Below are 16,379 nucleotides of genomic sequence, written 5' to 3'. Positions count from 1 at the left end.
AATTATATATACAGAATTGAATATCGTGTGACACAAAAAAAAAAAAACGACACATGCGACAGATTAGTAAATCACAAGGAAAAGAAAGATGAGTACACTGAAAAAAAAACCTAACCGACACTCCAGTCTTTGTAAATGAAGGCCATTATGTATTGTTTTAAATTATCTGGATGGCTATGGGAGTGTGCATTTCTTACCCAAGAAAGAGATGCCACTAGGATGCACTTTAGGAAGAAGGGAAGCCAGAGAAGGAGACAAAGTGATGCCCCGGGAAATATTTTTTGGGTAAACGTTGTGACCTGTTTTTTCATTTAAATGTCAAATGTATCACGTAATGCAGTGGCTTTCCTTAACTCTCAATTAAAAAGGTGGCATAAGGAAGAGAAAAGAGTCTAAACTGTCTAAAAAGTCTACCATACCGCTTGTGCCACTGTGAGAAATTTGGCACATTTTCTGCCTGGTTTTGTTAAAAAGATGTGTCTGTTAGAATAGACTGTTGGACTGATGGTTGACATGCCTCACCCAACCCCCCCCCCCCCCCCCCCCGATCAGTTGTATGAAGAGGCCAAACTGGCTTGGGTGAGCTCAGCAACTTCTTTTTTGTTTACATCAATCCATTGCCCGGCATGCCATCGACTTGGTAGTGGCAGTGCAGTGTATTACAGACTTTTTCCGTTCAAGTAAAAGGGGATTCATTTAAGTGAAAGGGCCAAGGCTGCGCAGCTGTTACCAAGTGTGTAGAGGATGGACCCAAGTAAAAAAACAAAAGCCCCAAAAAACAGAGCGTACGTGGCCTCTTCAAACAGCTGATCGGTTAGAGTGCCGAGGGTTGGCCTCTCATTCATAGTCTGCCCAATTATCTTTTAGAAAACTGGTTAATGCATTTAAAAAAAACTTTTTTTACTTGCTATAGTTAAACAGACACTTAGATTCTTCCCATACGGCTTCATTCCCATAACACACCGTTCTGATCCACCCACAGCACACCCACGTGACTATACAAATGTCACAGCTTCTGCTGTGTGGACTAGAAGTCACTTTCTCTCTGGATCCCTAGGTCTTATAGAGATGCATGGGAAAAGGGACATCTGGTGCACACAGCATTCAGAATAGAAAATAGTGGAACCAGATCATACTGTCTACATAAAGCGTCCCAGAAAGAGAAGAGTAGAAAATAAGAAAATGGGGGCTCAATCCAAAATTATAATTGTATAAATAACTGGATGCTGTTAAGTGATAAGGAACAACTAATGCTCATAAACAAAAGCAACACTGAAACACAGCAGCACACCATTGGTGTGCTGCTGTGTTTCAGTGCTGCTTTTGTTTATGAGTACCAGTAAGAGAAGAATCATCACGGCTGTTAATAGCTTGTTACAGACGGTCAGTAAAAATATATATTTTTTCCCCCAGAATGCCACCTATAAAACTTCTGTACCTCAGCCAGGAGAATTTACAAAAGAAGCAGTTAAATGAGAAATTCATCCAGGCTGCGTCTTTATTGTTATTCAGCTGTGTGTTTCCTTGCAAATCATTCTACTGACTATATAATACAGAGTTCAGGCACTCCACCTCATCACACTGAAACAGCACTGACAGTCGAGATGCAATAAATATTTCATAATGACAACACAAAACAGTATACTGAAATCCTATCTGCATATCTTTTCACTTCCCATAAATATTTAGTAAAGTCTGTCACGGCTGAATACAGACTCCGTGGCTAGTGATCCCGCTGTATACTACTAGGGCCCTGGCACCTCTTTGGTGAAGGTTTAAGTTTGGTTTGCAAGGGTTTCCCCCTATTACTCAACATAACGGAGCACTCCTGTTATCTGTTTTAAAGGGAGACTCACGCTTGATTTTAGGAAACAGCTGATCACATTTAGGGTACGTTCACACGAGCGGATCCCCAGCACGTATTACGCTACGGATCCGCCACTGAAGGACCGCTGTATGCTGCCTTTACAGGGGCCGGCTTGGAGCAGCAAGCTACAAGCAGAAAGACTGAAGTGATGTGCGAGTCGCTGCGCATGCGCGGTGTACTCGCACACATTGCGAACGCTCCCCCTGCTCTATGAGCTAGGCCGAGAGCTGCCGTGATGTGCGAGTATACTGCGTCTGCGCACGGCAACTCGCACATCGCAGTGTGTCTGCTCGTGGCGGCGTATTGCTGCTCTGAGCAGGTACCTGTAAAGGCAGCATACAGCGGTCCTTCAGCAGCCGATCCGCAGCATAATACGCGCTGGGGATCCGCTCGTGTGAACGTACCCTTAGGCTAGGTTTCTTTTTTTCTGGCTGGCGTTTTTTTTTTTTTAAACTGCTGTTTTTTTTTTATACTGCCACTGCAGTTTTGGAGCCAAAGTCTGAAGCGGATCCAGTAGGAAGGAGAAGTAGAAGTCCTTCCTTTATATTTCCCATTCTGTGCAGTGGCAGTTTTTAAAAAAACGCCAGAAAAAAACCTGTGTGGAAACGTAGCCTCACGCTTGTAGCTATTCCAGTTCTGCACAGATCTTATTACTTACGAGTGTTATGGTCAATGTAGTAAACACCGACTTGAGCATCATAGGCCTCTTCCCATCCCAGCGGTAATTCATCACCAATACAGTCCGCAAATGTTAATGGTTTGGTATATCTGGGAAAAAAACACAAAGATGGACTATTACCTATCCCTCAGTTTTCATAAAACAAACATTTTAAGAACTATACCCAAAATGTCCCATTGCTTCCAGAGGACAGAATCGATAGTTACAATGCACACTTTTAATGTCCTTGTTTGTTTAATCATTTAGCAATGTCCTAGCAGTGCCATAAATACACGACCTGCAGCCCACAATAACATTTTGTGCCACCCATTATAGGATCGTTGCTTTCAATAGTATAGTTGGAAGTTCTTATGAAAAGGCTAGCTAGTACTGTTACACTTGCTGCCATGCTGGCCCTAGTGGAGCATATACATCATCACAGCCATGTTATATGCTTTCATTTTACCTATGATATGTAAGACATTGAAGCAGGGTTGTAATGTACCATCATGTCATAGCCAGAATGTACTTCACCTGTTTTCAGACAGCATGCAATGCCTTGGCTATAACAGGAGGTAACATTGCATTCCCATGGCACCATCTATGCTTAATCAGAGCTTTTCATCTTACCTTACTTACAGCTTTTTGGTAGACTATATGGCAAAAATGTATAGGGAATCTGACAACTCTAAATCATGCTTAGAACTCAGCTCCCTTCTCCACTTTGACCCTCCATGACTGACTGAGGTAGAAAGCTCAGTGCTGGAAGCTGAGCCCTAATCATGAATCATGCAGAGCAGGAAAGAGTGGGGGAGGAAGGAGGCGCGCATGCTGCAGCTCAGCACCACCTATTTTACACTTGAGCTCTGAGTATGTTCTGGAGCTGACCGATTCCCCTTAAGATGGACATACAAGTGAAGATGAATCCTAAATAATCTGAGGCTAGTTGCTAGGGATGGACTGTCTGACAAGTAAAAAGCTGCAGACATCAAATAATGGAGCTCTAGAACGCTAAAACTGCATTTCACCAGTTTGTAGAGAGACATCACGCAATGCTCTTGGTATGACAGGTGGTAACATTGCTATGTGATAACATAGCATTCATTCCACAGCTATCTTAGGTGTATTGTCGGTGTATCATCAGTGCAATTCCTTCTGGATCAATTAACATGGGAGACTGACTATGGACAAGTCAACTGGTGCCTAATGAAAGTACACTAAGGGTGTGTTCACACGATCAGCTTTTAGTTGCAATTATTAAACACAAAGCCAGGAACAGGTCAAAGTGAAGGGCATGTATTAAGAAAGGATAAAACTTCTCTTTTCAAATATATTCCTGACTTTCTATTTAGAAATTGCAATTAAAAACCTGAACACGTGAACACAGCCTTAGACAGGCAAATTGCCATTAAACAGTCACCTCAATGATTGCTGAATAACTCATGTGACCCTTCCCTCACATCAATGTCACCAACACGTTCTGTTTACGATCCCAGCTATCAGCAGACAAATGAGCACACACTTCCTTATTGGTCGATCGCTGTGCCTTTTGCATGGAGCAATAGTTGCCTATTTTGGCCAATAATCGCCCATGTGAGGAACCTCAAAAGTGTACTCCGCCCCTAGACATCTTATCCCCTATCCAAAGAAGCTCTGCTGCGGCACCCCAGACATCCGGTGCACGTAGCGAACTTCACTCCGTGCCGGATGACTGGCGATGAGGGGCGGAGGCTAATGATGTCACGGTCATGCCCCTCTCATGACGTCACGGCCATGCCCCCTCAATGCAAGTCTATGGGAGCGCCCTCCGGCACTGAACGAATGCCGAGTGCAAAATGGAGCTCACAGGGGTCCCCAGCGGCGGATAGGGGATAAGATGTCTACTACGGGCAGAGTACCCCTTTAGATTCAGCACTGCACATGTTCTATGCTTGTAGTCTGCATTACTCGGAACACATATTGTGATCCATGCACTGTATTATAACAAGTATATTACTATTACAAAGCTCTCAAATGTCATGGGCAAATGTCAACAATCACAATAGAATTCTAGTTATTGAATTGTAATATGCTTAAAGTGAAATCTGGGGTATGCGACACGTCGTTTTTTTTCCATTCAGGAGCCTATAAGTATATATAACTCTTGTTACTGTATGATTAAATAGAGAACATCAACGGGTTTTACAATGATGAAAGCAACGCACAGAAGTTGGCTATGAGATTTCTAAACATTATGTATTATTCTCATTGCAGGCGTCCTGTAGCATTTATTAAACAGATCCTATCAAATACTATTGTTTATAACATTGCTAATATATAAAGAATGTGGACAAACAACTCTTCTCTGCCAGTATACTTAGCCTAAACTCTGTGTAAACTTACAATCTGGCATGACCTGCGTACTGATCTGTCAGCTTGTGCAAGCACTCCTGCATTAAATATATATATATATATATATATATATATATATATATACTGTATACACACACACACTGGGGGGCATTCATCATTGTAGGTGTAGGTGAAGTATTATTGTTCATTGTTGTATTGTTTGAATAATTTATTATAAAGCATTTGATGGACATTTTCTGAAATTTTACTCTACACACATACAAAAAAGCTAAGTCTGGGCTAGTGTATTTTTGAGACTTTTTGGTGTTTTTTCCAAAAAAATTTCAGTTCATAAATTCTTTACCACTGCAAAAGACTAACCTTAAAGGGGTACTCTGCCCACAGACACTTTATCCAAAGGATAGGGGATAAGATGTCAGATCGCTGGGGTCCCGCTGCTGGGGACCCCTGGGATCTCTGCCGAGGCACCCCGCTATCATTACTGCACAGAGCAAACTCGCTCTGTGTGTAATGACGGGCAATACAGGGGCCGGAGCATTGTTACGTCATGGCTCCGTCCCCTCAATACAAGTCTATGGGAGGGGGCTTGGCGGCCATCGCGCCACCTCCTATAGACTTGCATTAAAGGTGCAGGCCATGATGTCACGAGGGGGCGGAGCCGTGACACAACGATGCTCCGGTCCCTGTATCGCTGGTCATTACGCATGGAGCGAGTCTGCTCTGTGCAGTAATGATAGCGGGGTGCTGCAGCGGAGATTCCGGGGGTCCCCAGCAGCGGGACCCCGGCGATTTGACATCTTATCCCCTATCCTTTGGATAGAGGATAAGATGTCTAGGGGCGGAGTACCCCTTTAAGGCTAAGTTGTAACTGTAGTTTTTGAGCCAAAGCCAGAAATTTATTCAAAAGGAATAGGACATATAAAAGGAAGGACTTACAGTTCTCCTCCCTTATGGATCCACTTCTACTTCTACAAGGAAGTAGAACCAGCTCCACCCCAGGCTTCTGCGCGCGGACAGGACCAGGACTAGTCCAAACATATGCAAGAAAGGAAGAATGTCCAGCGCACACACGTGTAAAACCGAGTTGCTTTATTGCATGGTTGCCATAGGATACATCGGACACTCAGGTAACGTGGCGCGTTTCGGCCCGCAGGGCCTTAGTCATACACATGTCATACACGTCTTGCACTTCTGACTTTGGCTCAAAACTGCAGTAGCGTATATCCAAAAACTGTCAGGCTAAGTTTCCACTTGTTTTTTTTTTCTAACAGCTGGTCTGTACACACTTTACAAAAAAAAAGTGTAAACCAAAAAGTTTCAAAAAAGAGACGCTGAGACGCTGCGCAGCACTAACTGTGAGACAAATATACACACAAAAGCAGCTCTAAAAATAATGATAGATTCTCCCCACTATCCCTTCAATATATGGATTGTATATGGCAATATTTGTATATCAAACATCACAAACTAACCCACAGGATTCTGAACTTAAGAATCATAAGGATTCATTTATGATGCCCTCTACTGTTTCATTTCTTTATTATAAGCCTTTGCAGACACAAGCAGATCGATTAGCCTGCCATGTCATTTTCAAGCCATATTTCATTGAAATATTCTGCCTCAAATGAAAGCCCAATAGACTTCTATGGAATTCCACACAAAATCTGCACAAGCCACAAACCACCCAAGGAAGCGGAAGCGAAATTCATGGTGAAATTCCGTCCGAGTGAATAGTCCCTTAGGGTCTATTCACACTGCACAATTTCTGCTTGCGGAATTCCACCTCAAATTAAAGCCCATAGACTTCTATGGGATTCCGTACTCCCAATCACACTTCTGAATTTCCGCTTGCGGAATTCCGCATGCGGAAATTCAGAAGTGTAACTGAGAGTGCGGAAACTCATAAAAGCCATCAGAATTCTGCAAGCGGAAATTCAGAAGTGTGAATGGAAGTGCGGAATCCCATCGAAGTCTATGGGCTTTAGTTTGAGGTGGAATTCCGCAGGTGGAAATTCTGCCATGTGAATAGACTCTGACGCTTTCACATTTCCCCATGTTTCCCTTTCATGACCTTCCTATTACGGGGTGATTTGATCCATTTATCCTCAGCATTTACTAATTCTATAATGTTTACCTCTACTTGATCTGAAAACCTATGCCAGGGATTGAATTTAATTGTAGGTATATTTATCAGAACCGGAATGATGATTCCGTAATTTTTGCCAGGGGTTGTAGATCACCACAGAAGAACCCAAAAAATAAACACCACAAGGAATAAATCCTGTCAGGTTAGTGATGTTATAAAGTGTTTTCTCCCTTTATCTTATGTTGCAGGATATAGAATAATATGTTACTTGTTACACTGATACTGTCTGTTTCTGACTGATCTGTTACTCTTTCTGTATCTCTTTAGTTAGCATTGTGCTGGACAGTAAGTGTATTAGGAATTATTATGCTATTCAGAACATTTTGATGTTCATCTATAAAGGGGCACATGTAGTATTCATATGCTAACAAGCCAAAAAGTGTATTGTATAAATACTAGGGGTGTGAATCGCCAAGAATTTGGCGATTCGATTCGAATCGCGATACCAGTGTGGCGATTCGATATATCGCGATATATCGCGATACCGTCTAGGTGACGATACATCGCGATATATCGCCCACCTGGGAGCATTCATAGATCCCAATAGACGCCGCTGTCAGCTTTGACAGCGGCGATCTAGTACTCCGGTGCTCACTTTTCTCATGTTATCCTGTCCGGGCTGCAAAATAAAATAAAACGCACTTTATCTTACCTGCCAACGAGCCCCCGGAGCTCCGGTACAGGTGTTGGGTCCCCGGGCTGTATTCTTCTTACTTCCTGTTAGTCCGGCACGTCACATGGAGCTTCAGCCTATCACCAGCGGAGGCGGGACATCGCTGCGGCCAGTGATAGGCTGAAGCTCCATGTGACGTGCCGGGCTAACAGGAAGTAAGAAGAATACAGCCCGGGGACCCAACACCTGTACCGGAGCTCCGCGGGCTCGTTGGCAGGTAAGATAAAGTGCGTTTTATTAAAAATTCCACATCCCTAAAAGAATCGATTCAAAAATATTTTGAATCGATTCTGTATCGGCAAATGAAAAATCGCGATTATCGCGAGAATCGATTTTTTCTTACATCCCTAATAAATACGGCCACTGGCTACAACTACAAGGTGATATAAAGTCACGAGTCCCAGTAAAACAGTACTTAGCATTGTTCTCTATGTTGAGAAAATTTGCTGGGGACTTTTTGACTATTACTATTATTGCAGAGGTTTCCACAGCTTTGATTTTATCCTTATTTACTGTAACGTGATTCTACGTTGTAACTCCTTTTCCTAAATGGGCACTGTCAGAATCAAAAATGTTTTATATACCGTACATCTTGGCTAAATATTAAACGGGTACTCCGCTGCTCAACGTTTGGAAAAACTGTTCCGAACGCTGGAGTCAGCTCCGGGAGCTTGTGATGTCATAGCACCGCCCCCCCCATAGACTTGCATGAAGGGGGCGGGGGCGTGACGTCATATGAGGGGGCAGGGCTAAGACATCACAAGCTCCCGGCACCAGCTCCAGCGTTCGGAACAGTTTGTTCCAAACGCTGAGCAGTGGAGTACCCCTTTAACCTTTTAATATACTTCCTAAAAATGTTTTTTTCTTTTTCATGCTCGGCCGCAACATCATCTTTGTCCAAGCTGTAACATAGGCTGGAACAAAGTTCAGTAAGTTAGGGTAGGACAAGCACTCCTCTGTGCTCACTCCTGTCCTGTCTATCAGATGCTTGTCTGAAAACAAAGAGGTGGGTTTACAGAGCAGCCTGTAGGGATTGGATGAAAAGATTCAGAACACAGCACAGTAAACTCAGGGAGGAAGTGAATGCATGGCGAGTGAGGGCAAACTCAGTGCTTTCCTCAGACACGCCCCAGTGGATGTCAGAATGAGTGAGCAGCAGAATGGAGGGATTTGTGCGCCAAATACATGAGTTAGCCACATAAAAAGACGTGTAAAGCATCTGCATAACCTAGTAAGTAACATATATATATATATATATATATATATATATATATTTCAGTGATATGACAGGTATGCTTTAAAAGAAATGTACAAAAAAAAAGAGATCATGATGAGTATTAAGAGTAGACCCCCTGGTTCCTTACCAGGACTAAGTGACTTTATTAGAGGCTTATACACAAAGATGAAACTCGCTTTACTTAGAGGGATCTTATTCTTACACTTGAAATATGGAAAACACAACCTGCAGATAACACTAGGGCACATAACTATTCCATGAAGCATCACAATGCTCTGCCTTATGGCAATTTACTACGAGTAGCCATTTGCTTCCCACTTGGTAAGTGTTCTAGCTCTGAGAAAAAAGTGAAAAAAAATCAAGATCTAAATAGCGAAATTTTTTTTTTTTTTTTAGATAGTTCAGCCGTTAAATAAAAAATGTAAACTTGCTGAGCTCAATGTTCTCTGGCTCAAGAGAAAATACATTTATTGGGCAGAGAGTATGACAGCCGGCACAGAGCTTACTCACGCCTCATACACACAGGAATTAAACTCACCAGGTGATCAACACACAATCGGCACAGTGTTTTCTGGGCTTCCTGCTTGTTATCTAGTTGTCTTTTCAACACCCAGTGAAAATAATATACCGTATTTTTCACCGTATAAGACGCACTTTTTCTTCCCCAAAACTGGGGGGGAAAAGTCGGTGCGTCTTATACGGCGAATACACCCCTATCGCGGCGGTCCCTGCGGCCATCAACGGCCGGGACCCGCGGCTAATACAGGACATCACCGATTGTGGTGATGCCCTGTATTAACCCTTCAGACGTGGCGATCAAAGCTGACCGCTGCGTCTGAAGGGAAAGTGACACTAACCTGGCTGTTCAGTCGGGCTGTTTGGGACTGCCGCGATTTCACCGCGGCGGTCCCGAACAGCCCGACTGAATAGCCGGGTTAGTGCTTACAGGACACCGGGAGGGACCTTACCTGCCTCCTCTGTGTCTTCTCTGTTCAGGGATCCCCTGTATGGCCGGCGCTCTCCTTCCTCGTCATCACGTCATCGCGTACGTGCGTCGGCGTGCGTAACGACGTGATGGCGGCAACGGAGAGCGAGGATACCCGGCCGGCAGCAGAGACGTTCTGGAGCGACGGGGACACGGCGACAGCGATGGAGCGACATCCAGGGCAGCGGTGACGGGTCCGGAGCGGCGGGGACACGTGAGTATTACCTCTTATGCAGTGTTCTTTAACCTGCGGACCTCCAGATGTTGCAAAACTACAACTCCCAGCATGCCCGGACAGCCAACGGCTGTCCGGGCATGCTGGGAGTTGTAGTTTTGCAACATCTGGAGGTCCGCAGGTTAAAGACCACTATTGGGTTCAAAATCTTTATTTTTTTAGATTTTACACCTATAAATTGGGTGCGTCTTATATGCCGGTGCGTCCTATAGGGTGAAAAATAATATAGTCAGTTCTTGAGGTGTTGGAACAAGTAGAAATAGGCATTCGTAAGGATCTGAGGGACTCTGTCAAGGGCAAAATTGTGATGGATGGATGACATCTTTAAAATGGATTCGCTTGTGGGGCATTCCTAATATTCAGTGGAAGAAAGCTCACAAAAGTGGTAGGACAGAGTGTCCATGCAGACGCCAGTCAACCAACGAACGTTCCTACAATTGGCACATAAGCCTCCAAACTGTACCATGACGCAAAGGAAGAAAGTATGATGGAAGATGATTGGTCTGATGAATCCCATTTTCTATGTCCTGCCACATGGGAAAAAATGTCCAGATTATGTGATGTAAAAAAAAAAAATAACATCTATGGAGACCCTACCTCACAACTTCTAGAAGTTAAAGGATCTTCTGCTCACGTCTTGGTGTTTGATATGACAGGACACCTAGTCGTAGATGTTTTCATGGCATGAAAGGGAACTACGCGCCATTAGGCAGGTGTTTTTTATGTTATAGCTGACTAGTATATGTCACTGTACTATAAGACAAGGAGAAGAGTGGGCAGGATATTTAACCAAACATCTACTTGTTCACACAGTGTCCATTTTCATGTTCTTTCTACCTATTCTACAAGTAATAATGTGTAAGTTTTATAGTAATATCAGTTTTAACACAGAAAAAATAACATAGGAGTGGATAGTGAACCAGAAATAATGATTGGTGCTAATATAATGTATTAAGACTCTCTTAATAATGTTGTCTTGCTGTATATAGTGTATATATAGTGATGGTTACAATAAGAGCTGATGTGGCCTTGTCAAGAGCTTTGGGTATGACAGTAATAGATTTATTAACAGGAAAGACATTATAAAAATATTATGTAGAAAACTTCTCGAGCAGGAGGAGGGACCCAGCAGATGGCTTTAAGAATAATGGAGGCCAATGTGTTCTTGAAAACTTTCAGCGTAGAAGAAATTTTTGGTACCATTTTCTAGATCTGTACCTTCAAACAATTCCGTCTCTGAGCTCATCAGGCAGTTCTTTCCCTCTCATGGCTTTTTGCTCTGATATGCACAGTGAGACCTGTGTGTTTTTTCATATCATGTCCAATCAGCTGAATTTACCACAGGTGACTCCAATCAAGGTGTAGAAATATCTCAAAGATTATCCAGAGAAAGTAAAGACTTTCAACGCAATGTGTCCATAAATATACCCTGTATATACACTCTTTAAAGGGGTACTCAGGTGGAAAACATTTTTTCTCTAAATCAACTGGTACCAAAAAGTTAAACAGATTTGTAAATTACTTCTATTTAAAAATCGTAATCCTTCCAGTACTTATCAGCTGCTGTATGCTCTACAGGAAGTTCTTTTCACTTAAAATTTCTATTCTGCTCTCTGCTGACACCTCTGTCCATATCAGGAACTGTCCAGAGTAGGAGCCAATCCCCATAGCAAACCTATCCTGCTCTGGACCATTCCTGACATGGACAGAGGTGTCAGCAGAGAGCACTGTGGTCAGACAGAAAAAAAAATTCAAAAAGAAAAGAACTTCCACTGTAGCATACAGCAGCTTATAAGTACTGGAAGGATTAAGACTTTTAAATAGAAGTAATTTACAAATCTGATTAACTTTATGGCACAAGTTGATTTAAAAAAAAAAAAAATAAGAATACCCCTTTAATACTATAATCAATTGAAAACCACATATAGTAATCATTGCAGGTACCAAATGGTTATATTACATATACAGTGGTCCCTCAAGTTACAATATTAATCTGTTCCAGGATGACCATTGTATGTTGAAACCATTGTATGTTGAGACCATAACTCTATGGAAAGCTGGAAATTGGTTCTAAAGGCACCAAAATGTCATCCAAAAATAGGAAAAAGTGAGGATTGAAGAAAAATAAGTAGATAAATAATACAGATAAAGCAAATCCTTACATATAAAAGTAAGAAAGATCTGCTGGAAGCTGTAAATCACTGTCTATGTCAGTGTATCCCAACCAGGGTGCCTCCAGCTGTTGCAAAACTACAACTCCCAGCATGCCCGGACAGCCGTTGGCTGTCCGGGCATGCTGGGAGTTGTGGTTTTGCAACAGCTGGAGGCACCCTGGTTGGGAAACAATGGTTTATGTAGAGGACAGGAGCTTCTTCAGGGTCCTATACAGTACACACAGTGTCCCAAATGGAGTCACCCTTACTTGGTGTCCAAAGGAGCAGCTAACCCTGGCACAGGTAAAGAGTAGTACAGAACGTGTAGTTCCTTCCTGTACTGTAGGGGGCGCTACCTGACAGCCATTCAGTGCATGTACTTCAGTAATGCAGGTGATTTGCCAGTAAAATGCCCATTCTGATTGGTCAGTTCCTCCAGTTGTGACACGTTTCACAGATGTGGAATGTCAGTAGCATTGTATGTTGAGTCTGGCTTCAAGTTACGATGGTCCAGAAAAGACCATTGTATGTTGAAACTATTGTATGTTGAGGCCATTGTAAGTTGAGGGACCACTGTAGATGTTCATCGTGTGGTACAGTGGCTAGCAGTGCTGCATTTCAATACCGGAATCGTGCGTTGGCGTGAAACAATGCAACCAGTGAAACTCCAATGATAGATGGAATGGCTATATAAAATACATTGAATGCCAAGTGAATCCATCCTATTTACTATGCTGGAGCCATATACTGTACATAATAGGAGATAAAGGTATTTCATTCCTATATCAACATCTTATTTAAGAAGCAGGAAGACTGGTATAAATATCTTTATGGGCTACTCCCAGCCAAGAAGGTGGATTCAGATGGTATCATTAACATTTTTTACATAACACATGGAATTATCAGCAGTAGCCATGTTATTCTCAAGGAGTAGCTCTTTAAGAAATATTTATTTTTGCATTTTTTTTACAATTATAATATGTATTCTTACACCAGCCCTTGGACAACTTTTGATACTATATTACAATAAATGAATATTAATAATTTGACTTACTATATTTGTACATTTGATATAGTATACTATATGATCAACTTCTGCGAGCAGTAGAGCTCAACTGAACTAGTACATAGATTTAAAGGGGTACTCCACTGGGAAAAAAAATTCTAATCAACTGGTTAAAGGGGTAAACTTTTTTTTTTTTTTTTAAATCAACTGGTCCCAGAAAGTTAAACAGATTTATAAATTACTTCTATTAAAAAATCTTAATCTTTCCAGTACTTTTTAGGATCTGAATACTACAGAGGAAATGGTTTTCTTTTTGGAACACAGAGCTCTCTGCTGACATTATGACCACAGTGCTCTCTGCTGACATCTCTGTCCATTTTAGGAACGGTCCAGAGCTGCTTATGTTTTCTATGGGGATTTTCTCCTACTCTGGACAGTTCTTAAAATGGACAGAGATGTCAGCAGAGAGCACTGTGGTCATGATGTCAGCAGAGAGCACTGTGTTCCAAAAAGAAAAGAATTTCCTCTGTAGTATTCAGCAGCTAATAAGTACTAGAAGGATTAAGATTTACAAATCTGTTTAACTTTCTGGCACCAGTTGAACTAAAAAAAGAAAAAAAAAAGTTTTCCACGGGAGTACCCCTTTAAACAGATTAGTAAATTACTTCCTTTAAAAAGTCTTAATCCTTACAGTACTTATCGGCTTCTGTATGCTCAACAGGAAGTTCTTTTCTTTTGGAATTTCCTTTTGTCTGATCACACTGCTCTCTGGACAAATCCTAAAATGGACAGAGGGGTCAGCAGAGTAGGAGCAAATCCCCATAGCAAACCTATCCTGCCCTGAACAGTTCCTAAAATGGACAGAGGTGTCAGCAGAGAGCACTGTGGTCAGACAGAAAGGAAATTCAAAAAGAAAAGAACTTCCTGTGGAGCATACAGCAGCTGATAAGTAGTGGAAGGATTAAGATTTTTTTGAATAGAAGTAATTTACAAATCTGATTAACTTTCCGGCACCAGTTGATTTAGAAAGAAATGTTTTCCAGTGGAGTACCCCTTTAACAAACACATCCAGCGGGGCACAACGACTCCTGTCCAGATTGCTTTGTTCACCCGCTGTGATTAAAATTAAGTTACGCTGGTTCGGGCTGCACTGTACAAAGGATAGAGGTGTGGTCACGCAATGTAAACAGCAGAACATCTTGTCTAGAGGAGACCTACACCCACTATATTAGGCTTGACTGCTTTTCAATAATGTGTTGTTTCCTCTGTCTCCACTCTTCGCTCCTTACCTTACTTTCAGTTAGAGACTTCTGTATTCTTGAAGAATACCTGAACTGTGAGTCATTGTGACTTTGATCAGATGATTATTTGCCACATAACTAAGATACTGAATCACGTTCTATTCCAATCCTGGCCGGGCTGCATATATTGCTTTGCTCATGCATTACACATCTGGCACATACAGGACTGAGTTTGAGGCAGTAAAGTAAAAATGCTTTCAAGACTTTGAAAATATGAGAGGTAAGAGTATTTTTTATCAACGAACAAAATGCAAAGTGAAAGAACAGAAGTCAAATCTAAATCGAATTTGGTATGACCACCCTCTGTCTAAAAAACTGCATCAGTTCTTATAGGTATACTTGCACAAAATTTGTGAAGGAACTTGGAAGGGAGGTTGTTCCAAAAACTTGGAGAACTAACCATAGATCTGTGGATGTAGACTTGGTCAAATCTTTCTGTCTAGTCATGTTCCCAGATAGACTACAAGGGGTACTCCGCCAGAAAACATCTTATCCCCTCTCCAAAGGATAGGGGATAAGATGTCTAATGGCGGGGACCCCCGCGATCTTTGCTGTGGCACCCCAGTCATCTGGTGCATGGAGCGAACTCTGCTCCGTGCCGGATGATTGGAGACTACAGCCACCACACCCCCTCCATTCATGTCTATGGGAGGGGGCGTGACGGCTACTACGTAGCCGTCACGCCCCCTCCCATAGACATGAATGGAGGAAGCGTGGCGTGACATCGTATGGCGTGACATCGATGTCGGACAGAGATCGTGGGGGTCCCCAGCAGCGGAACACCCATGATCAGACATCTTCTCCCCTATCCTTTGGATAGGGGAGGAGATGTTTTTCACTGGAGTACCCTTTTAATGTTGAAATCAGGATTCTGTGAAGTCCATATCATCACTACAGGTCTCCTTATTCTTAATGACATTGGCTGTATGTTTGGGGGTCATTGGGGGAGATTTATCAAAACCTGTGCTGAGGCAAAGTTGACCAGTTGCCCATCAGCCCAACCAACCAGATTGCTTCTTTCATTTTTCACAGGCCTTGTCAAGAATGAAATAAGCGATCTGATTGGTTGCTAAGGGAAACTGGCCAACTTTGCCTCTGCACAGGTTGTAATAAATCTCCCCCATTGTCCTTCTGCAAAATTTAGAGCCAATCAAACTGGCAGAAGTCCCGCTGTTTCCAGCAGGGGACAACTTCTGCTTCACCCCCAGGACCATCCATTGATGGTCCTGGTCAGCGATCACTGTGATTGGTCCCTGTGGACCAATCACAGTGATCTGGGGTGAAAGTTCAGATCCCCCGCACTGCCCGCCCCTGGAAGTCGGGCAGAACGGGGGACGATGGCTGCGGGGGCTTGCGGGGACCTGCGGCATAGGAGGGGAACATCAGGGGACCGGCGGACTTACCTGGCGGGACCGAGGAGCAGCGCGGGACCGGCCACGTGGAGGAGCAGCGACGGGACCGGCAGGTAAGTACATGGTCCTCAGAAGCAGCAGTGAAAATCTTCACTGCTGCTTCTAGGAGTCTGAAAACTACAACTCCCAGCATGCCTAGGCAGCCTTTGGCTGTCTGGGCATGCTGGGAGTTGTAGTTTTGCAACATCTGGAGGGCCCCAGTTTGGAGACCATTGTATAATGGTCTCCAATCTGTGCTCTTCCAGCTGTTGCAAAACTACAACTCCCAGCATGCACTGACTGTCCAGGCATGCTGGGAGTTTTAGTTCAGCAACATCTGGCCCTTCAGATGTTGCCGAACTACAACTCCCAGCA

At 43.0% G+C, this 16,379-nt stretch overlaps 1 protein-coding gene across 1 annotated transcript in view; it reads right to left on the bottom strand.

Annotated features, from left to right (window-relative positions):
• The window catches only part of WWC1 (WW and C2 domain containing 1), a 190,100-nt gene that overhangs the window by 93,623 nt on the left and 80,098 nt on the right, over positions 1–16,379 (bottom strand). The window contains exon 2 of the mRNA XM_056516487.1: positions 2,526–2,635. Within this exon, the coding sequence (XP_056372462.1) occupies positions 2,526–2,635 (110 nt within the window). The remainder of the gene's footprint in view (positions 1–2,525; positions 2,636–16,379) is intronic.

The sequence above is a fragment of the Hyla sarda genome, chromosome 4 (assembly GCF_029499605.1).
Source record: "Hyla sarda isolate aHylSar1 chromosome 4, aHylSar1.hap1, whole genome shotgun sequence".
NCBI classification, from domain to species: Eukaryota; Metazoa; Chordata; class Amphibia; order Anura; family Hylidae; genus Hyla; species Hyla sarda.
Note: the sequence above shows the minus strand (reverse complement) of the source record. Positions and strands in the feature narration are given on the sequence as shown.